The sequence below is a fragment of the Sminthopsis crassicaudata genome, chromosome 1, assembly GCF_048593235.1.
Source record: "Sminthopsis crassicaudata isolate SCR6 chromosome 1, ASM4859323v1, whole genome shotgun sequence".
Classification (NCBI taxonomy): Eukaryota; Metazoa; Chordata; class Mammalia; order Dasyuromorphia; family Dasyuridae; genus Sminthopsis; species Sminthopsis crassicaudata.
Window position 1 is genome coordinate 672,149,768 of NC_133617.1, and position 24,585 is coordinate 672,174,352.

Here is a 24,585-nt window from a genome sequence, read left to right on the forward strand (position 1 = left end):
GAAGCCAGATTTGAGTTCAGAAAGAGGAGTCTTTTTAACATGGAAATGTTTAAAATGATTGTACATATATAACCTATCAGATTGTTTGCTATCTTGGGGAAGGGAGAGGATAGGGAAGGAGAAAAATGGAACTCAAAATCTTACAAAAATAAAAATTGAAAACAAGTACATGTAATTGGAAAAATTAAATATTGTTGTAAAAAAATCTTCTTCACTCCTGGCCTACCTAGCTGCCTAATATGACAGATACACATATAAATTTGATTCAAGGGAGGATTGGTCAGGTTAGACTAGGTGTTCTTGGAAAATTTGAAGAGAAATAAATGACTTTTAACTGAGGAATCAGGGCCTTCATACTTCATACTTTATACTCAGTGACACCTGATCTGAGCTTTAAAGGAAAAGGATTTTTCAACAGAAAAAGAGTGGAAAGGTAGAAAGAGAAACTCAAATGCCCCAAATGACTTTTCCAGTCTCCTCCAACAGTAACACCCACCCTCAACCAGACAAGATGATGTCAATAGCTCCCTCATAATGACTAGATCAGGCGAGGGGAAGGTGACCTAACAGAGGGAATGATTGTAGGCAGAGCCTCCAAGAGTGAGGCACCCAGGACCACAGGCACAGACAACAGGAGGCACCGACACTTGCCCCACGGAAAGGTAGGTAGAACCTTCAGATCCCCATGGAACAACTGCAGAAAGCGATGCTAACATTCTAGGATTCAGAATCAGACTGTTCCAGCCCTCTGCCCTAATCTACTGAGTGTAGCAAATATTTCTGCTAGTCCAACCTCCAGACCAATGCTTTCCTCCATGGGTTCATCTCCTCAGTACTAAGCTGGGAGGCCTGCAATAAATGTAGACATTGGAGACCCTGCACTTGAGTAGCTCCAGAGTTAGAGCTTTGTAAGGTCTTTGTAAGTTTTGTAAGGTCTGTCCCCCATGGCTCATTTAGCTTGTTCTCTAATCTACCATGAACCCTGAACCCTGACCCTGGCCATAGATTAAACCCTGACTAACCTTGCTTAAACCTTCCCCTTGGTTCCAGCTGGGAAGCCCTCCCCTAACCAGACTGAGTATTGACCCTCCCTTATCATAGTATATCTCATTCTATGAGAATTCTAATCCTGACTTTAGGACAAAGTCATGCTGTTAGTCAGGTTTCCATGATTCCACTAGTCAGACTTAACTGCTTCTGACCTCCCACAATATTCTCTGCTGGGATCTCATCCCAGTTATTGCGTGCTTGGAGATGCTAGAGTGAGTTCCACCGGGGCCAGCCCCACTTCTAAATGATCTTTGGTGAGATATAAGTATCTCATTAGGCTCTGCCCAGGTGATGATGGATAGATGGTACTCCCCACATGGTGAGTGCTTCATAGGTGACTAGCCAGTGAATGAATCCTGAGGACCGTTAGATACCTTGGAGGGGAGGGTTAGGGTCTGTGCAGTCCAGTGCTACAAAGGGGCCAGATGAAGCTGCCCACTCAGAGCTCATGGACAGGGACAGGAGCAGGAACGCTCTCTCAGCCATGGGACAGTGTAAGTCTGAGCCAATGTCCGTCTCACACCCGCTTTGCAGGTCAACCTCAGCCTAGAGCCAACACCAAGGAGCGAGGCTGTGACCAAGAATATTCCAAAGCTGGGGGCAGTGTGTCAATTACCAATGGAAAAACCATCGAGTTCCTCGGCTTCTGAGAGGCTCAGGAGTCACCACTCTGAGAGAAGAGGAAGCCTCAGTTGCTGTGGAAGACACAGCAGCCACGACTCAACGAACCAACAGCATCAGACCCAGAGGAAATGCCGGGGGCCAACACTGTATTCCCAGAAACAAACTCAGGTGTGTGCAGAGGCAGGCTTGCAACTCCACTCCCCGAAGCATGTTCCCAATGCTCCTTCCCTGGGGCAGGAAAGGCCCCGATTGTTGGGAGAAATAATACATGCGGTGCAGTGTATAGAGAGAGAATCTATTAGATTAGAAATCAGAAGATTTGGTTCAAGTTCTACTTTGCTACTTTCTACTCCCTCTATGACTTTAAACAAATCATTTTTTCCTCAGGTTCTTCAGCTAGAAAAGAGCTTTCCATAAATTCTCTTCCAGCCCTAAACCCTAATATCTAAAAAAGAGAAATTGGGGTAGAAAGGAGAGACGGTGAAGTCCTGAGGGTGTCTCAAAGAGGCTTTCCTTTTAATTTCACCTAATTTGCACTTGGGAGTTAATTCTGCCTCCATTCAGTCCTTCTCTGGTCCCTGGACAGCAACATAGTAGAAAGAAAGAAGGATGAGTGTGATGAATCAGAAGGCTGGTTTAATCCCGTTTTCTGATACTTCTTAGCTGCTGCTCTTGTTTTTGTTGTTCATCATTTTTGAAAAGGAGCAATGGCAGCTCAGAGGGGTGGGAGTGGGGGTGATGCTGATGTCTTGATTGGCATGAGAATTGGATTTCAGAGCAAGGCAGAGCAGTGCAAAATCATCAGCCTCATTCTCATACACAGTCAAATTATCTTAACTGTGTGACCCCTGGGAAAGGCATTTTCAGAAAGACCTGAATTCAAATTCTGCCTCAGACATTCACTAACCAAGTGACCTTGGACTCATTTAACTTCTCTTGGCCTAACTCAAAAATCACTCCATTATCTTTGCCATGGAAATCCCCAAGAGGTCACAAAGAGTTGAACACAACTGAACAATAGCAATAATTTAGAACTAAGAAGACAACTTTGTTTAACCCTTAGCATACATAAGAAAATTGAATCTTAAAGAGGTTGAGTATCTTGACTTAAGGTCTAATAGCAAAGTCCGAATTTGAACCCAGAACTCCTGGTTCCAAATACAGTATTTTTCTTTGTTTAACTGCACCTATGTACTATGTAGAAAGCAGTAATATAGCACAGTGGATAGAGCATCAGGCCTGGAGTCAGGAAAACCTGAGTTACAATTTAACCTCAGATCTTGCTACTATGTGACCCTAGGCAAGTCATTTAACCCAGGTTCCTCATCTGAAAATGAGCTGGAGTGGAAAATGGCAGAACACTCAAGTATTTTTGCCAAGAAAACCCCAGATGGGATCATGAAGAGTGAGACATGACTGAAAATAACTCTTGATAACTCATACTTGGACATGGGAGAAACAAAGGCATTTTTGATCATGAGTTTTAATTCCAAGTTTAATTCTCTTATTTTATGGATGAAGAAACTGAGATCCAGGCAGATTTAAGTGGTTTGACCAAAGTCACCTAGCTAGTAATTAGTAGAATTGGGATTTGCATCCTAGTCCTCTAATACCAAAGCTAGGGGCCTTGAAAGGGCCAATTTTGCAAAGGAGCCTTTAGCTTTCTTTGTGAATGTGCTTACTAGCTTTTGTCACAGGAGAGACCGACAATAAACACCAGATCAGGGGACCAAGCTAAATACAACCAACATAATCGATCTGAACAGGAGGCAATAGGACCGTTACCTGACAAGAGACCTCGACATTATCATCCCCGAAGATCAGGATCAAGGAAAAACAAGGGCAGAACTTCGGTAAGAATGGGAACTAGAGTGAAGAACACAGGGGACATATTGGCTAGCCCCCCCATTTTACAGAAGTAGAAAGTGAGGTCCAGGAACATGAGGAGGTTCAAACTCTCAATTCAAGGCTCTTGGAGCTATTAGCTGGAGGGATGACTTGCCTTATCTCCCCACTGAGATTCTGGCCCTTTTTATTGTGTCAGTATTATAAAACATTCCTCTGTGCTTGGAGAACCAGAGCTTTCTGGAGTTCTCCCTGTTTTGGGGCTGTTGGGAGAGGAGAGATGCCCATTATGCATTTCCACTCACTAGGGTGATGGATGAAATAATATACAGTCTAGTTGAGCACAGTGAGCCCCCTTGTGGTTAAAAATCCCCAAAGGATTTATCAGAGAATAGCTGGCTAATTACTCTCCACCCATCCATTCATTGTGAATGAATTTTGTCCCCATGGCACCCCTTCTCAGGGTCATCATTAACCTGAGCTCTTTATGGGAAAGACAGTGAAAGGCCTGATTTGGAATCCTGCCTTGTCATTTTGATTACTGTGATTCTTTGGCAAATCACTTTTCTTCTCCAAGGGAACTCCATTTACTCACCTGGAAAAATGAGGGAATTGGATTAAATATCTTGATAGCATTCCAAGAAACATGGGTGAGGGTGGGGTGCAGAGTGACCTTCCCAAGCCCTCTGAAACCATAAGCTGCAAATGACCACGCACTCTAGCTATGAATAACACAGTAAGATGCTTATCCCTTAGACTGATCTGCTCTATTTGGCCAAAGAACCAAGTAAGAAGGCAAGGCAGAGACTAGAAGGATGGCTGATGAGACAGATTTATGGTTAGGGGAAAGTGAAGGGGAAACAATTTGCAAGTCCCTAAAGTGTTAAGGTTCACAACTTCGGGAAATCTGGTAGAATAAAGTCTTTGTTTCTTTTAGCACAAGAGAAATTCCAAGAAAAGGTCAAGAGGGAGAGGCCGAAAATAGGTGAGTAGAAGGGCTCCTATCCAAAAAGCAGTAGTGGGGGAAGACAGCAACAACAGCAGCACTCAGTGCATCCCCTGGATGCAGTTGGCCTTTTAAGCTTAAGTGTTCAAGAGGTCTCAGTTTGACTGAAACAACCATGCTTTCAGTGATTGAGGTAGGATACAACTGAGGCAAAGAATCTCCTCTTTGCACCACATGTGCAAAACTGTTTGTGGCAGCCGTTTTTGTAGTGATGAAAAACTGGAAACTCAGTTGTCCATCAGTTGGGGAATGGCTGAATAAGTTATGGTATATGAATGCTATGGAATACTATTGTTCTGTAAGAAATGACCAGCAGGGTGATTTCAGAGAGGCTAGAGGAAACCTCTAGGAACTGATGCTAAGTTAAACAAGCAGTACCAGAAGATCATTGTATACATAGCATTTTCATTCTTTTTGTTGTTTCTTGCATTTTGCTTTCTCTTTTTTTTCCTTTTTGATCTGCTTTTTCTTGTGCAGCAAGATAATATACATACATATATTGGATGTAACATATTTTAACATGTTTAACACATATTGGATTACTTGCCATTTAGGGGAGAGGAAGGGGAAATTTGGAACTCAAGGTTTTACAAGGATCAGTGTTGAAGAATTATCCATGCAGGGCAGCGAGATGGCACAATGGATAGAGTGCTAACCCTGAATTCAGCTCAAATCTGGTCTCAGACACTTAATACTTCCTAGCCATGTGACCCCCGGGCAAGCCACTTAACCCCAATTGCCTCAGCAAAAAGAAAAGAAAAGAAAGAAAAATTATCCATGCATATGTTTTGAAAATAAAGTTTTCTTTAAAAGGGGGAGGAAAAAGAATCTCTTCTTTTAACCCACCCCTAAATAAATAAATGAACCAATCTGAGAAGGGAACACCTTCAGGGTTTCTGTTCAGAGAAATGACTGCTACTTACATTCAATCTGAGTCAATCAGGACCCAAACAATGGCCAAATGGAGCTTGGCCTGGGACCTATAGGTGACCAATCAAGGAGTCTGAGGGAGATGTTTAATAAAGAGAATGACGGTGAGCCTTTAACCTCCTTTCCTCAGGAGGAAAGACTGTTGAAAACCTTAGCTTAAAAAGGCCAAGTTCTCCCACTGCATCCAGGGTTATCTCCAATCATCCTATCTATATCTGGCCACTGGACCCAGATGGCTCTGAAGGGGAAAGTGAGGCAAGTGGTTCTGCACAGCCCTCCCTCACTTAAATCCAATTCACTTGCCCGTCATGACATCGCCTCGCTGATATCATGGTCCTTTTTGAGAATGAAAGACAAACAACAAAAGACTCAAAACTCTCAGGGTTGGAAATGAGACAGCTCTGGAGATAGCCTTTTTGCAGATGTGACTGGACATCAGTTTCACACACACACACACACACACACACACACACACACACACACACACATGCACACACGCACACATTTAGAAGTTTCTCTAAGGCTGTGACTTTGTTGCACAGGTTTGAAGGAGGTGGTATGGGGGCAGAGGAGGAACTCCAGTAATAAGGAGGGAGCTCAGCCACTGGGAGACAAGAGAGGTCTCAAAGACAAAGTGAATCATGGAAGAATATCTCTTGCTGGTGTCCTGAGGAAAAAGGCAGATGTAGCTATGGAGAAGAGGTGGTTGACCCTAAGAACAAAGTATTATCTTTGGAAGGCTGAGTCCAGGAGGTGTGCAAGGAAAGAAAACAATAGTGATTTAGAGATGGAATGGAGGGCACACTGTGATGGGAAAGGAGGCTGCAGGAAGAGAGAGTGACTGGTATCACCTATCTACACATCTTATCCACTTCTAATTAAGGAAGAAATGTCAACAGTGGAAAGAGCTCATGAATTTGGAGTCAAATGACCAGCAATCTTTGAATAGTAATCTTTGTGACTTTGAAACATTCTCTTGTCTCCCTGAGCCTCAATTTCCTTATCTGTAAAATGAGAGGGAAAACTGAGCTATATGGCCTTTACAATCCATTCCTATTTTTAAATCCTTAGAAGATCCTTTCTTCTTCTCATTATTATCCACCCAACTCAACATGAAAAATTCCAAAGCAACAATAGACAATAGCCCTCCCCCATATGACAAGGTCAAAAATCATTGTCATTTATTTGGTTTGAGTGAAGTTTCCTTTGCATCCTTGTCCTGTTGGATTCAGACTGATGTTCCTTCTCCTTCCTCTTCCTCCCCCCCCATGTTTAATTTCTCCCTTTTCACAGGGTCAGAGCTGGGGGAGGAGGTTAGAGGAAATGGGAAAAAGAATTTGGACTCCCACTTTAGCCTTAGCTGGTATCCCCCCTCAACAGAAAACTAGCCTTGTTACCTCTACCCTTTCTTCAAGGCCTTGGGGCTCCAGTGCCATGACCTCAATGAAGTCTCTTCCCTGATGTCTCAGGACCATGCTCATTTACCTCTCCTTTTTCTGAGCAACTTCCATTCTTTTTTTTTAATTTAAATTTTATTTTTAGTTTACATTCTCTACCTCCTTCTACCACCCATTGAGAAGGCAAGAAATAATGATACCCATTATATACATACAGTCATGCAAAACATTTTATTATAGCCATGTTCTGGGGAAAAAAAGAAAGAAAAAGAAAAAAATATATATACTTCAATTTGCATTGTAAATCCATCAGTTCTCAATTGAGGCGGAAAATATTTTATATTATGAATCCTTGGAATCAGAATTACTAAGTGTTTCACAGGGCATCTGGGTAGTAGGTAAGAGTGTCTGGTCAGAAATCCGGAAGACCTGAATTCAAAATATGGATTCAGACATTTATTTACCAGTTGTGTGACCCTGGACAAGTAACTCTATTTGCCTCAGTTTCCTCATCTGTAGAATGAGCTGGAGAAGGAAATGGCAAACATTCCAGTATCTTTATCAAGAAAACCCTATATGAAATCACAAAGAGTTAGTCATGACTTTATAACAACTGTTTCACAATTGATTTTTATTATAATACTGTTAGAGTATACATTGTTCTCCTGATTCTAAACTTGCATCAGTTCATATAAATCTTCCTTTTTCTGAAATCATCTCCCTTCATCATTTCTAATAGCACAATAGTATTACATCACAATCATATATCACACCATGGTATTCCAGATTGAGGGGTATCCCCTCAGTTTCCAATTCTTGACCACCACAAAAAAGCTGCTATAAATCTCTTTGTACACATATAGAGAACTTTGATTTCTTCTTCTGAAAACTGCCTGTTCATATACCCTTGATCATTTATTAATTGGAGAATGTAAGCTCTTGCATTCTTTCATCCTGCACTTAAAATAAAGCATTGAGAAGTTTTCTGTTTGATATATGTGAATCTGAGGTCTCAAACAAAGTTAAGCTACAGTGTTATGGACTGGCTAGTTATAGGAATCTATTGTCTAGAAGAGAAAGCATCTAATATCTTTCTACTTCCCACATTCCAACAACAATCTAGGCCAGAGTCTAGGCGAGTCTTTGAAATCAGAGGCTCTGGATTCAAATCTTATTTCCCTCACTGTTTGTGTGACTTTAGGCAAGTACCTTTGATGCAGTGACCAATTCAATTCAACAAGTTTTTCTCAATTCTTCATCTCCCTCCTATCCCATTTGTGAGGGAAATAGAAGCAAGAATTTGCGGACCAGCCCTCAGGTTATTGAGAGTAGGGGAAGAGACAGGGAAAAGATTACTATTGCCAGGGATAGTAGGAGAAAGGTCTTATATGTAGAAAAATAAAATAAAATATAACAGGACATTGTAAAAATTGACTTTGATCGTGTGCCAAAAAGGGGTGGGGGAGAAACATTTTGTAGCAATGATCCAGGTTGATGGAGTCCTAAAAGTTGGCTGGCTAAATGTTACTACTTAGCTTAAAGAAAGAATGAGTTTTGCATTTAGCAACCTGAAGGTCATTCCATATAGAAATAATTCTGTGTGTGTGTGTGTGTGTGTGTGTGATGTAGAGTAGAGTAGTGTAGAGGGAATAAAGGAAAGGATGCTTGTATTTCCTATTACAATATCCAATGCAACAAATACTCAGCACAAACATCTCTCAGGCTCCCAAGCCCCCAGACCCCTGGCAGAATCAGACACACATTTTGAATTCTGAGGAAGACTTAAATAAAGAGTACATTTTTTAAAAAAAATTATCCTATAAGATGAGAGAGAAGGAATGTGTGGGGGGGAAGGAAAGGAGCGAAGTACTAGATCTCTAAGACCAACTCTCCAAGGTATTATGATCCAAGTTGGGTTACCCTGTCTATGATCTTTGTATTTCTAACACTCTCTTCTTTCTTCCTCCAGGAACAGAGGAAAAGAGCCACGTGAAAATACACCTCTTAGGGTCTCCTGATTCCCTTGACCTCTCCTCCCTCCCCACTAATGAACAAAAAGACTGTGGGGCTGAGGGAAAGTTTGTTTTGACATAATTAAAAAGACCCTAAATCTTTCCCCTTCTTTTATTTTAAATCTGTGCCAAATTTTCTTCTAACAGATTCCTTGAGTTTCCCCCAAGCCAGAACCACCTCCTTGTTGAAAAGTATAGGGTGTAGTATTGCTTCCAGAGTCTTATATGGCGCTCTCCTAAATCAAAGGATCCTAAAAAGATTTGAGTCATCTAGGTGGCACAGTGAATAGAGCACCGAGCCTCGAGCAGGAATAACTGAATTCAAATTCAGTCTCAGACACAGAACTTAGCTGTTCGACTCTGGACAAGTCACTTCAACCTTTTTGCCTCAGTTTAGTCATCTGTAAAATGAATTAGAAAAGGAAAATCTTTACCAAGAAAACCCCAAATGGGATCATGAAGAGTCGGACACAACTGAAAAATAACTCAATAAGTAAAGGAGATTCTGAGAGACTCTGTCAGCCAGAATTCCATCAGCCACATTAGACCTGTGGGGATGGGGAGAAGGAGGGGGAGAAGATCATCCTGAAGCAGCCTTTTTTTTTTTTTTTTTGGTCACAGACATAGACAGGATTGAGAATTGTCTTGAGGAGATGCATGGAAGCAGGGAGAACAGAGATTAGAACCCAAACTCTGGGGCTGGACTTTCTCCTAATTAGGGTTAATAGCTATAGTATTGTGACTAGAAATTCTAGTACTTGAATCCAGTTTAGGAGGATAATAATGGCTATTGTTTGTGTAACACTTTAAAATTTGCAAATATATATTTGTTTGTAACTATGTTATTGTACCTATATCATCCCATTTGAACCTCATAAAAATCCTGAGAGATTAAAAGATGGTTTCATTTTACAGAAGAAGAAACAGAGACTTGAGGGTTAAATGACTTGCCCCTTTGGCCACAAAGACAATGAAGGTGTCTGAGGTGACTTGAACTCAAGTCTTTTTGATTCTCAAATCCAGCACTTTTATCCACTACACTACCTATCCCAGTTGATGGAGCTGTATCTCAGTTGTTATTTGCATAGAAAAGACAGTTATTCTTTGTTGTAACAATCAGTCCCTACTTGAGAGCCTGGATCATCCTATGTGACTGTGAAAGTAAGTCCCTTCCAATTTAAGGTGGATTGAGTTGAAAATCCTGGTACCAGAGCACACCCTTTAGAACTAACGAAGGGATTTCTGAGAGTGATTACTGGTGAGTGGCCAAGGTAGAGTGGGACTAGAACTGAAGAAAATCAGAGGTCACTTCATGAAGGTAAGGGTGAAGGAAAAAAATTGAGGTAGGTTACTAAGCTTTATTGGAAGGGAAGGAAGGATGATCTGAAGGTCCATGGAAGGACAGGATGGAGTAGAAGTTAAAGAGGTTGCTGGGTCGTGGTAGTAGTACGGCAGAAAATGGGGGTTTAAAAGTGGCAGTAGGGGAGCATGAACTAAGCCAATTCCTCCTCCTGGTTGTATGTGTTAGGGATAATATAAGAGAGGAAATGGTCAACTTTGAAGAGGAAGTCAACTTTATATCTCCAGCCAATGGTGCTTGCCACATAGGTGATATATATCTATATCTATATCTATATCTATATCTATATCTATATACATATATATATATATTGCTGAGGCAAATGGGGTTAAATGACTTGCCCAGGGTCACACAGCTAGGAAGTTAACACTTCCTAGTTATGTGTCTGAGGTCAGATTTGAACTAGGGTCCTCTTAACTTCAGGGTTGGTGTTCTATCCACTGTGCTATCTAGCTGCCCCATAATTGGTAAATTCTTGTTGCTTATTTGGAAGTATACAAGGAGGGAAGAAAAGTGGGAGGAAGAAAGAGACAGAAAGATAGAGGAGGAGAGAAAGCAGTAAGGGGGAAGGAGAAAGGAAGGAAGAAAAAGAAGGAAAGGAAAAAAAACAAAGCTTATAATAGAAGAAAAATGGGATCAATGGAGAAAGGCTTAGTCTTGGCAAGGAAGTGGGCCATCTCATCCTCTGGTACTGAAACAATGGAGAAGCCCATGGAATGGAAGACATAGACAGATTTGTGGTAGTGAAGAGGGGAGATGAAGCTGCTTACAGTGAGTGTAAGTTAGATATTCTTGACCTCAGCAAAATTATAAAGTGAGGTCATTCACACCTATGGTATCAAACTCACCCAGAAACTGGAGTCACTGAGCAGCATAGTGGCTTAGAAAACCACCTATTAGCACCTATCTTCTATCATTTATTTCATTAAATATTCCCCAATTGTATTTTAATGTGGTTTAGCCTACTCCAGAGTATTATCAGGGGCCACATGTTTGACTCCTCTAAAATAATTTGAAAGTTGGAGAAAAGAGGTTTAGAACAGATGGCTGTGAGAGGAGTATGCTAGCAAGTCAATCAGAAATGAAAAAAGGATTGGATGGTTAGATAGCATGAGTTTATAGTGAGCTCAGCAAGATTTTTTGACTTCCTCTAGCAGCAGCAGGAGGTGGGTGTTAAGGTAACAACCAAAGCTGATATGGGATTATAGAAATGCAGAATTTAGATTTAACCCATGATCCGTGGCCCTCAAGAGACTCACATGAATTGGGACCAATCTCTGGGGCTGACCCCAGAAAGGAATCTCTCTGGCTCATGGTGTGTCTACTCAAGAATATTCTATAGTAAATCTCAACTATAGTTTCAACATAAGTTATATCTAGGTTTTCTAAATACTGAGTCTCCAATTGCCTTACAAAAAGTCAATGTACAATATGAGGATTTCACATATGGAAATATTACCTCCCCACCAAAACAAAAAAACATGAAGATGTAGAGGGCCGGAACTCTGGAGAAAGTATCCTTGAAACAAGATGTTAACTCAGTGGAATTGATGAGATGATGGTTCTCTAGTTCACATATATACTTAGTACTTAGCATGGTGATGTAATGGTTCTCCAGTTCACATATAATCAGTATGCTGTAATGATGTAATTGTAATAGGATATTTAAGGACTTAGATAGATTGGAAATGAGACATTCCATCTTTGATCAGCCTCGTGGTGGCTTTCCTGCCTTCATCACTTCTCCACTAAGATCAAGGACTTGAGCTGATCTCAAGGACCTCCAGAAAGCTAGCCTGAACATTACATGAAGATACCTAAAAACAAAGAAAAAAAACAATCAGCCTATAAACATCCCTCTAGGAAGACAAGTATAATTTAAAAGCTGCTAAGCAAGAAAAGTTCTTTCCTATCAAGCCCAACTAGAATGATTTTGATTCATTAATACTGGAGAGTGACAAAGTTCATTGCTTAACTCACAGGTGGTCCTCAGTGAATCTCCAGCCAAAGCAGTCATGTCATGTTGGTCATCTTTAAGGAAATATTATTCCAGAGCTACATAGCTAATCCACCTTTTTTCCCAAAAGAATTCTATTCAGGAACATTTCTCACAAATCCTTGGTCCAAGTTGAAAAGCATATTTGTGCTGTGCACTTCTGCAGGAAGTATGGCAGAAGTTGGACCTTCTCTTGGCTTGCCAAGTCATGCTCTCTCCTCTTGGGCAGCATAAATCCACATATGGCTCTCTGCCACATACTTCTGCAGGAACTCTCTTGGTCTTGGCCTGTGTTTGCAAAATTCTGGGTGATAGCTAAGTGATACAGTAAATAACTGAGTCAGGAAACCTGAGTTCAAATTTGACTTCAAATATGTATGAGTTGTATGATCCCAGACAAGTAATTTAATCGCACTATTCCTCAGTTTCCTCATATATAAAATGAAGACAATCTGGATTATATAAGACAAGATTGATATGAAGATAAAATGATGTGTGTGTTTGTGTAAATTCTTTACAAATCTTAGCTTGTTACAAATACCAAGTGTTATTTCTATATGCTCTTGCCCTGAGAAATTGGTAACTAGTTTTCAGGAGCAGGGAGGAATAACATGTAAATGGAAAGGCTTTCCTTTCCCCAGGACTAACTTGTTACAAATACCAAGTGTTATTTCTATATGCTCTTGACCTGAGAAATTGGTAACTAGTTTTCAGGAGCAGGGAGGAATAACATATAAATGGAAAGGCTTTCCTTTCCCCAGGACTAACTTGTTACAAATACCAAGTGTTATTTCTATATGCTCGTGCCCTGAGAAATTGGTAACTAGTTTTCAGGAGCAGGGAGGAATAACATGTAAATGGAAAGGCTTTCCTTTCCCCAGGACCCAAATCTGTTCAGCTAACCTCTGATCCACCCTCTGATCAGGAAACAAAGATGAGTGAGCCAAGATCTGTCAGCTTGATTCCTTAGCACAAAAATGGGACTGCTCCTAAACTAATAGTGACCCTGAACCCTTCAGATAAGTCCTTTGTCTTGATGAGAAACACATTGACCTGTGTTAAGGCTGTCCCTCCCCTGAGAATTCTAGAATCTCAAATTCTAAAATCTAGCAACAGTTTGCCCTTCCTTTCATGCCATACTCTTCAAGGGGTCCAGTCGTAGAACAATGATTTGAAATAAGAGGAATAGCACAAAAGGAGCCACCGAAGTAATTGTGGAATCATACGAGTATATTAAAGAATTTCAAGCTGAAAGGATCCATCGCCAGCTGCAAAAGGAGGTGGAAGGGCCAGTCATTCTTCCGTGGTAGCTTCTGAAGAAAAAGGAAAAGGGAAGCATCAAAGACCATAAGCAGAGGGCTTAGCATTGTCAGCTACCTCATTCTCTGAGACTGCAACAGAAAAAGAAGAGATTGGGTGAAGTGTCCCAGAGTAAAATGTAAACTACTTGAAGGCAGGAACCAGTTTTTGATTTTGTTTTCTACATTAAGTGATACTTAAGTACATTATAGCTACTTCCTACACATTTGTTGTTGTGGCATCAACAAAATCAATGTGACTAAGTTAAAAAAGGAAGTGAGCAAATGGGGAGGGAGAAGCTTTACATCAAATATCTTAGATATTTGGCTTGATATTTAAGATCCATATAGAAAACTAAAAATGCTTATGATCTAAAGCTTTTTCTCCAATAGATAAAGGGTCAAAGGATAGATAGATCAATTAATCCTCAAGGGAATCTTTACATCAAATATCTTAGATATTTGGCTTGATATTCAACTTACATATAGAAAACTAACAAATGCTTATGATCAAAAGCTTTTTCCCCAATGGATAAAGTGTCAAAGAATAGAGAGAAAGATAGGTCCTCAGGTAAAGATGTGAAAACTATTAAGAATATAAAAGATTCTGGGGCAGCTAGGTGGCACAGTGAATAGAGCACCAGCCCTGAAGTCAGGAGGGCCTGAGTTCAAAAATCTGGTCTCAGACACTTAACACTTCCTAGCTGTGTGACCCTGGGCAAATCACTTAATCCCAATTGCCTCAGGGGAAAAAAGAATATGAAAAATTCCTTCAAATTGCTAATAAGAAAACAGATCAAAATAATTCCAATGTTTTACCTCAGACTCAGAAAACTGGAAAAATTGACAAAAGATGCTAATGACCAATGTTGGAGGAGATCTCCAAAGACAGGCATACTAATAGATTATTGGGGATGGAGTTCTGGATTAAGTTCTCATTTCAATTCATATAAACATCTTAATGAAAACAATTTAGAATAATATCATTAAAATTACTAAAACTTCCATACCCTTTGATTTTGCAATCCCACTGCTAACCATGCACTCCAAGAAAATCAATGCTAAGAACGTCCCACGTATACCAAATATAACATGTCCAAAGAACTAGAAACAAAGTAGATGAAAGAATGGCATGAAACAAAGTGTGTTTCTGGAATATTTGACATAAAATGAAATCAGTAATATTTCATATATAATGAAACAAAAGGCTGAGTGATAATCACTTGAATGATGGCACTTTAAGATTTGCAAAGCACTTTATAAGTGTTGTTTGATTTTCACAACTCTATGAGTGGATATTATCCCTGTTTTACAGATGAGAAAATGGAGACAAGAGATATTGTGACTGCTCAAGGTCACACAATTATTGTTTGAAACAAGATTTGGGCTTAGGTTTTACTGACTCCAGTCCAGCATCTAATCCATCATGCTTTACTGATTGCCTCACTTTAAAGAATAAAAGGAAACACTGGAAAAGATAGGAGTATATGTGTGAGTTGATACATAGAGAAGAAAGCAGAACCAGGAAAATACTATAAAGAGAGACTACAAAAATGGAAATGGAAGGAACAAAAGCAATTGAGACTGGTTGCCACATAAATATAATGACCAAGCTTGGTCCTGATAGGAAGATAAAAAAATATATAATTTCTTTCCTTTTTAGGCTTGGAAAACTTCATGCATAGAACATCGCATATTATGTTGGAATAAACTGATATCTTGTTAGTTTTGCTGATATGCTTTTCCCCTCTCTCTGTTGTTGTTATTGTAAGAGATGACTCCCAAAGTGGGAAAAGGGAAAAGGCATAGGTTGAGAAATAAAAGCAATATAAAAAACCCAAAATATATTATAAGTAGCAAATTAAAGACAAATTGCTTTCCAGAATGGTTAGACCAATTTATACCAACAGTTTTGGAATGATGCCAAGAAAGTGACTAAAATATCACTGCTAGGAATATACTCCAAGGAAATGAAATATCTCATATACACAATTGCTGAAGTTTCACAGCAGCTACAACTCTGGTCCTCTTTATCTCTGTCCTTGCTGTACTACTCATGTACCTGATCTTGTATAATATGCCAATACAATTCTGGGAATGAGCTCCCCAAGTCATCAGTAATTGTCATAACATAGACCTGGCAACTAGGGCACCAGCAGTGGTAGTAGCCAATGCTCAATGGTAGCTGCATGGCACCTAAATGTTCTCTATCTCTTTTGGCTCCTAAGTGTGACACCAAATAACATATGTACAAAAAGATGATTAAAGACTAAAAGTTCAATTACTGCCAAACTCTGCACAACTAAGAAGTAATAGAGTCAAGAATCAGACTCCAGCCCTATGGCTTTCCTCTGCCCAGATCAAATCTAGTTCAGTCCCGTGTGAGTGATATATTTTAGGAAGTGTATTGTCAAAATGGAGCAACATTGTCCAAATTGAGCACGTCCTGAAGAAGAATAATGGTATGGTGAGAAGTCTGGATATAGGTTGAAGGACTGACAAAAGTTTAATCTAGAAGACTTTGGTCTGGTTATAGTGGAAAAAGGGGAAGAGAGCAGAAGAGAGTTTATCATATTGCTCCTCAAAGTATTTGCCACTCTGTTCCTTGGAAGACTCAGGAGTCTTGAGTAGGGGATTAGGCTTTTTTTTTTTTTTATGTCAAAGAGCAATGAGTTTCATGAGAAGCAGCCTTCAATAAAACATGTAGAACTTCCGAACAATTGTTGAGTTGTCTCAGTCATAGTCAACTATTTGTGACCCCATTTGGGATTTTCTTGCCAAAGATTCCAGAATGATTTACCATTTCTTTCTCTAGTTCATTTTAGAGATGAGGGAGCTGAGACAAAGCAGTGGTAAGTGACTTGCCCAGGAACACGCAGCTAGTATGTATCTGAGGCCAAATTTGAATTCAGGTTTTTTTTACTATGGGCCTGATGCCATCCACTATGTCACCTAGCTGTCCGCCTAACAATTAGTTATCCTAAAATGAAAAGGACTTCCTCACAAGATAGTGAGCTCCATTGCTAGGAATTCAAATAGAGACTGAGTGACCATTTGTGGGGGAGGTTGGAGAGGAATTTTCTGTTCAAATAGTGTTTGAATTCAATGACCTTTAAGGTCCCTTGCTGCTGTTAGTCTATCTATACTCCTCTAAGAGTACTCCAATAGTAGGCAAGTAATTTACTGAAGGCTACATAAGCAGCAAAGTGGAAATTCAGTCGTGGATGCTCTGATTCCTAATCCCAGCATGCTCCCCACTGGGTGCCAGGATGGATGCTCCACCCTGCAAATACACAGGATTTAACAGGTTCTCACTTCAGTTCATATAAACATCTTAATTGCATCTTTAATGCCTTCACGTGGAAACCCTCAGCATTAAATTACACCTTAATGGGAATGCTAAATTATCCAAAGACCTTGGAACATACTGAAGGGCCAATATATTTATAGTTTCTTAAAGCAGGAATTTATAAATTCTGTTCCCTTAGTAAAGCCTTCCCAAGCCCTGACAGGTAGTATTTATGCTACAGAAAAAGCTCAAAATTCATGCTCTCTTCCCCCAACACACACACACACACACACACACACACACACACACACACACACACACACACACACACAGAATCTACTTTATCTCCTGTTAGCTGAAATAAATGTGCAGTTATCATGGGAGGTAGGGGAAAGGACAGAGGTTGGATGGGCATTGAATTTTAGATATAAAATTAATCAACAAGCATTTATTATGCATCTACTATGTGCCAGACATTATATTAGATGCAGAGGACACAAAAACAAAAGTGAGACAGACCTGCCCACAAAGATCTTGTAATCTACCTGGGAAGTAGGGGAATTTTTTTTTAACTTTAAGAATGAACTGGGATCTCATACAAGACTTTGAACCTCTCTAATGAACCTGTCAAATATTCCACATCAACACAACTAATATGGAACTGTTTTATAAGATTGCACATATATAACCTATATCAAATTGCTTATCATCTTAGGAAGGGGAGAAGTAAGGGAGGGAAAGAGAAAATTTGGAACTCAAAAAAAAATTTAGTGAATTTTTAAAATTGTCTTTATAAGTAATTGGGAAAAACCAAAATACTATTTTAAAAGGAAATATTGTGCATTATAATTATTCATGTTTGTGTCTTTTTCTCATCCTAAATCCTGAGCACCATAAAGGGCAAGGATCTTGTCTTAGATAAACTGTATACGGTTTCTAAGGCCTAGCAGAGCTTTTTCAGGGCAGCAGATGTTTAATGGATATTTTTTGAATTGCATTAATTGAATTCAATTGGGTATCCACTCCCTGAGTGGAAGGTCTGGCTCTAATGTAGTCAGCCCAACAAACAAGCAAGATGCTTTGCCGGGTGTTTTCCAAAGACCTCCTTTTGTCCCTTTCCTCTGAGCTGTCAACAACACCCCATCCCAATCCTGGTGGGGTATAAGGCTCCCCATTTTAAGGGTCTGCAGCTACAAGTACTGCAGTATTTACTGAAAGGTGAGTAGAGAACATGGTGCAAACATGTTTGCCTTTTGAAGAGTGTTCTTGCTCCATAAAGGAGGAAAGTGGAAAGGTTCATAAAAATGTTGACATTGACCTTTGGTGATTAGACCTGAGCTGGCTTCTGCTTCCCAAACCTCTACCTCCTCCAGTTGTCTCCTAGCCCAGTTCCCAAGACTGCTCGGATGACAGGAAGCAACTACCTGATTCCCACCCAACCTAGAGTCAAGAAACAGTCTTATTCTGATAGCACCACCAGAATCATAAGGGGAAGTTATTTTAGATGGATTAAGTGTCTATTGTGGGAATTAAAAAAGCAACAAAAACTAATCTTCGGGTCTTTACAGGCACACAGACATAGAAGTACATGTTCAACAAACATGTCTGTTGTTGTTTTGTATGCTTGATCACATACAAAAGCAGGCATATATGCTTTCACATAGAAACATATGCGCGCACACACACACACACACACACACACACACACACACACACACACTCCAGACATTTATTAATGGTGCAGCTAGATTATCTGGAGTAGTCAGCATAGACTCTCACAGAAATTGTCTTTCCTCCAAGCCAAGTCTAGTCCAGATGCTAATCCAGAAGTGTTCACGTGCCATCTATTCAATGGAGAGTGGATGGTTCTGAATGCCTTTGATTGTTCCACATGTCTCTCAGCCCTTCTTTGACTCTTCAGGGGTGCAAATAAAGGTCCCCAAGTGTTTACTCTCTAAAAATATGACTCTATATTCGCCTCATAAGCAATCCCAGGAGTCTTAAGTGGGGGATGGGGTGGGGGGGTACAGAGGGGAGCCTTTCCATGAGTCACTGGTTTCCCTTTCCAACTAACTCTAGATCTACCCACTCAACTCATCAGAGACTTTTCCCATAAAAAAATGGAAGTACTTGTTCCAAGCATGTAAGGATTCCAGACATAGATCAGGGCTATAATGAGAGCCTGCCCAGACTCTCCTTCCCTTGCTTTCTCTAAATCTTTCTCTCCCATTTCTATCTTTTATCTCCCTCCTTCTCTTTCTTCCCTTTCTCTCTTCTCTTCTATCCCTCACTCTATCTCTCCTTCTCTATCCCTATGTCTCCCTTTCTCTTTCCTGTTTTTAGCGCTCCCTCTCCCATTCATCCCTTCTCCTTTATTTTTTGTGATCTTTCTTTTTCTTTTCTATTTTAATCCCTCCCTTTCTCCCTTCACCCCTTTTCCTTTATCTTTTGTTGAATAGGTAATATACCATTTGGGGACAAGGTGAGAGGAAATAATCGAAAGGCTTTGTGGGTATGATGGCTTCAGCTTCACATACGCACACACAAAAGCTGACCACTGAGCTTGACCTAAATTTTAGCCTGTTGTACTTATAAATTCCAACTTCTTTGTTCATCAGTTTAAGCCAGGTATTACCTCGGTGTGATTTGCTTGAAGCATAGGGAGGAAGGGTGGGAGGAAGGGAAAGGGAGAGGCAGGGTGAGGCACAGAAAACCCACAAATTGTGGAGTAGGTTGATGCCTCCGGAAGAGAGGACCAGGCCCCTCAGGTCCCATTTTTGTCCTATATCATGGGCACACTATCTCTCCACATGCTGTGCTATGATGCCAATTTTTTGTCCAGCTGGAGCTTTATAAATTGCAGGTCAGGCAGCACTGTGTGGGCTAGAAATAGAAATGTCCGGGAGGCCTTCCCAACAGAGCCAGCTCTGGGCTCCCATCATTAGAGTTAGTGCTGGCCGGTGAAGGGCGTTGTCCTCCTTGCCCCAGCTGCATCCCACAACTAGGACCGACGCCAGTCAAGCGTTAATGGCATTGGCCACGTCAGTGAAAACCAGCCGGCTGGGTCTCTGCATCGGGCCTTGGTTAGTCAGCAGGATCTGCAAGGAAACAGCAGATTGAAGACCATCAGAGAACAAAGGGGAAAGCCTTAGAGACTGCTCAGGCAAAACCCAACACAGAAGGGGAAACCTGGGTACCAGGGAAGGAAAGCTCCCAAGGCTAAACAGTGAGTTCAAGATACAGCCTGCAAAGTGGGCGGAAAAGTGCCCCGAGGATGTAGGAGAATGTTACTGTAGCTACGAGATAACGGATATGAGGGATACAGAGAAGCATGAGAAGCTTCAACACACTGATACAAAGTAAAATAAATAGATGAAGGCAATAGACATGAAGATAACAAAGTGAAGGAAAAGAACAACAGTAACAAATGGCATTCAATGTTGTGAAATTCTAATGACCAAGCTTAACCCTCACAAAGAAGCAAGAGAATTACTCCCTTTTCTTTTTTGATAGAAGTGAGGGATTTTGCCTAGTTTTATTGACTGCTTCCTCCCCACCCCCTTTTATTATTCTTTGTGTAGAAGGCTAGTTCCCTGGGAGATGAAGAAAAATAAATGTATATACACACATGCATACAATATCTACATACACGTATGCATGTATTATACATGTGTGCACATAGACACATGTGCATACATATGCACATATAAAATCTTTTCCATTTACATGCAATTTATTATATATAATCTGTATAAATTATAAATATATCTACATTATCTTTTATATCCATAATCATATATATATATATGTATATATACAAATATGTGTGTGTGTGTGTGTGTGTGTGTGTGTGTGTGTGTGTGTGTGTGTGTGTAAATGCATATGGCTGCTTTTGCTTTTTAAAACCAAGACTGAAATTCAGGTCTCTTGACTCCTGGTCATCTATGTTTTATCTATGTTTTGCTCTTTTCCCCAGACTGAGTTCCTCTCCCATCATCTTACAACCTCTGGTCCAGAGATGGGCACATACAAGGTGTACATAACTGCATAATAAATGAATAGCACATTATCTTTTGTTTTCCTGAGGCAATTGGGGTTAAGTAACTTGCTCAGGGTCACACGGCTAGGAAGTATTTAATGACTCCAGGTCCTCCTGACTTCAGGGCCAGCATTCATCCATTGTTGCCATTTAGCCCCCACAATTATCTTTTCTAGGTTATTTCCTACTACCCTCATGCATGACCTCCACTCCAGACAAACTGGATTATTCATTGCCCTGACACATGGCCTGTGCTTTCCATATTTTGTACTTAGGACTCTGCTTGTTCCCTATATGTCTGTAACATTCTCTTTTTCTTTTTGACTGAATTCCTACCTACCCTTTAAAAATAACAATAATAATGATAATGGTAGATAACATTTATATAGTGCTTTAAATCTTAGAAAACACTTAGTAAATAGTATCTCATTGGTACAATTATCTTTTAAACTAGAAGTCATTATTCTCCCCATTTTACAGATTAGCAAACTGAGAATTGAGAGATTAAATGACAAACAGAGTCATAGGGCTAGTAAGTAGCTGAGGTAGAATTTAAACCCAGTCCTTCCTGTTCATTCTATCTACTTTTCCAAGCCTATCCTCTTTAATGCCCAAATTTAATGCAGCTTCCTGGAAGCTCTTTTTAGTCTCCCTTCAACAATGGCTTGCTTTCCTTTCATCCCTTTCAGCACCTGGAAGCTTTCTGATGACTTAAGCATATTATGGTTGTCAATGTTCTATTTTATCCCCTGATGACTAGATAGTGAGCCTCACTAAAGCAGAGCCTGAGGTTTAACTAGACTTTAGAAGTAGTGGGAGAGAAAGAGAGAATGAGAGTAAGAGAGATGAGAGAGAGAGTGAAAATGACAGAGAGACAAAGAAAAAAAGAGAGAGTGACAATAAGAGAGGAAAATAAGGAGAGAGAGAGAGAGATAATGAGAGTGAGAATGAGAAAGAATGAGCCTGACAAAAAGAGAGAGAGAATGACAGAGAGAGAGAAAAAAAGAGTGACAATGAGAGAATGAGAGAGAATGAGAGTGTGAATGACGAAGGATGAGAAAGAGAGAGAGAATGACATCGACAAAGAAAAAAAAAGAGTGACAATGAGAAAGAATGAGAGTGACAGTGAGAGAGGAGAGAATGAGAAAGAGCAAATGAGAGTGAGAATAACAAAGGATGAGAGAGAAAGAAAGAGAAGATGAGAAAGAGAGGGAGACAGAGACAGAAAGAGAGGAAGAGAGAGAGAAAGAGAGAGAGAAGACAGAGAGAGACAGAGACAGAGAGAAGAGAATCCGGTACCTTGTTCTGAGAGGCCTGTGCGGAGGCCGCATCTCTCCCATGCTCCAGCAGCTCCTGCTCCAGCTCATCTTGCTCCTCTGTGGGGTCGAAGTTGTACATGGGCATAAGCTGGTGCCTCAGCTTCTCCAGCCTGAAAGCAGAGGGAAGGGTGGGCTGTGAGGTCCCTTTCCCTCTCTCCCCATCTGGTGCTAGGGAAGGCCTCACTCTGCACACAGTCGGGACTGAATGCTCTATTAAGTGGCCTAAGACATAACCATGGGTATGATGGGGGAGGCAATGGCTGCTGATAGGGAGAGACAAACGCAGGCCTTCCTTTCTCAGTACTGCCCTTCCCCTGCCCCCTTTTTGGGTCCTAGATTTAGAGTTAAAAGATCTAGCTCAGAATCACTTCTGTTAAGTAGCTCAGGACTTTGGGCAAATCACTTCGGTTTTCTGGGCCTCTAAAGTTCCTTCCAGCTCTGGGACCTATGACCTCTGTATTCATAAACCCATACCTTCATCTCACCCTTACCCATTTTTGGCAAGTTATTCAGAGTTGGCAGGGCCTCTTGAGGGTAGGACCTCCTATGACATGCTCCCACCATTAAGGCCTTCCCATGGGGGCTCAGGATCAGCCCACAGCCTATTGCGCTTCCATACTGATTGGCTACAAAACATGAAGGAGTCTTATGGACAGCCCACACTGCCTTACTTGTGAGTGGAAGGGAGTGCATATGAACCAAAGGAACAGCTATTAATCACAATGTGTGTGCTTGCTTTGGAATTCATAGACTATGAGACTGTTAATCTCATAGTCAGAATGTCAGCACCAGAAAAAGAGATCTTAGAACACAGAACAAATAATGTCAGTCTAGGAGGGGCCTTAGAATATAGAATCTCAATAACAGAAAAAGAAGCTAGAACATAGAAGAGAGAATGTCAGAGATGGGATAGAGCAGGGCTTCTTAAATTTTTTTTCATTTGCAAACTCTTTTTTCCTGAGTAATTTTTTATATAACCTTGGGTATATAGGCATATAAAATAGCTATACAAACCAAACATTTATGGATAATATAATTTCACGACCACATTCAATTATTGCATGTAAGGTTGAGACCTATAATTTAAGGAGCTTTGGTATAGACAGCATTTCCGCAGCTATGTCTCCTGATTCCCATTTTGAGGCTATACTGGCATAAATTTCTCTGAAGGTAGGGATCTTACATATCATCCCTCTTTTTTTTTTCCAAATAGGGAAACAGATCCAATAAGAAGAGTTCAACATCACACAAAAAGTTGATGACAAAGTCAAATTAGAATTCGAGTGTCTGGAATCCCAGTCTGAATTCTCTTTTACTACATCTACTAACTAACTATGTTAAGGTCAAGGTCACTTGAGCAATTATGAGTTTTCATGTTTGTTTGTCTTTTCTCCAACAATAAATAATAAGATTTATCTACCTACCTTTGGTGCTTGACTTCCATTAATGTACACAGGGGAAAAAACAATTGACTTTGCAAAAACTTATTTTCAGAGGATAACTTAGTTGAGATTTGAGGTAGCAAAAGTAGAATTATTGATTTCCAAGGCAGAGCCTTCCTAAGTTGAAGCCAAAAGACCCAAGACAGGGTGGCAATGAGACTGGGGGCCTGGAAAAAGATGGCATGGAGTTATGCCATCCTATGGATATAGAAGGAGGGGAGGAGTAGCTTAAGGTAGAAGCCTCCAAGTTCACCTGCTTTCCATAAGCACATTTACATAACATTTACATAGCTCTTTAAGGTTTGAAAAGCACATTACAAATATTATCTTGAGACTTACAACAGCCCAGGGGTAGTGATGGTATGCTATTATTATCTCCATTTTACAGATGCAGAAACTGAGACCAGTTAGGTGATTTGCTCAAGCTCACATGGTCAGTCTAAGGCTGTATCTGAAATCTTTCTGATTCCTAGCACTCTCTCCACTGAGCCACACGAATGTGATTTACTTTGACCACAGATGTCTAAGTGAAAATCACTATTTGAATTTTAGTGTTTTTCACTTCCATCAGGCATGTTCTAACTCTATGGTTTAAAAAACAGCTGAGATTTGTCAAAGTGAATGGAATGAGTATCGTTCTCCCAGTCAAAAAGATCTGAGTTCAATTCCTGACTCTTACGCATTACCCCTAGCAGACTCCTTGTGGACAGGAAATAAATCCATTTCTATCTTTTTTTAATTTTTTTTTGCCTTGATCCCCCAATTAGAGGTTGAACAGTGGACAGATCTCTTTTGTTTCAGTTTCCTATCTATGAAATGAGTGCAATAATAACTATACCTGTGAGGAAAGTATTGTTTAAAACTTAAAGGACTAAGAGAGGCAATGTGGCCTGATAGAGGGAAAACTTTATGTTAGGAAGGCTTGAGTTCAAGTCAGAACGATAATACAGCAGTTATGTGATCCTGAGCAAGTTACCC

At 40.3% G+C, this 24,585-nt stretch overlaps 1 protein-coding gene and 1 long non-coding RNA gene across 3 annotated transcripts in view; one reads left to right on the top strand and one right to left on the bottom strand.

The window, feature by feature from the left end:
* Nucleotides 1-583: 583 nt before the first annotated feature.
* Nucleotides 584-8,966, top strand: LOC141551584 (uncharacterized). The gene is made up of 5 exons (XR_012484908.1): nt 584-662; nt 1,585-1,842; nt 3,372-3,527; nt 4,457-4,504; nt 8,822-8,966. It is a non-coding gene; the product is annotated as an uncharacterized LOC141551584 (long non-coding RNA).
* Nucleotides 8,967-13,429: 4,463 nt separating this feature from the next.
* Nucleotides 13,430-24,585, bottom strand: part of C1H3orf18 (chromosome 1 C3orf18 homolog) — a 31,157-nt gene continuing 20,001 nt past the window's right edge. For both annotated transcript variants that reach the window (XM_074283348.1, XM_074283349.1), the window contains 2 exons: nt 22,146-22,275; nt 13,430-19,905 (listed from right to left, as the gene is read on the bottom strand). In XM_074283348.1, the coding sequence (XP_074139449.1) occupies nt 19,825-19,905; nt 22,146-22,275 (211 nt within the window). In that variant the 3' untranslated portion in view covers nt 13,430-19,824. The remainder of the gene's footprint in view (nt 19,906-22,145; nt 22,276-24,585) is intronic.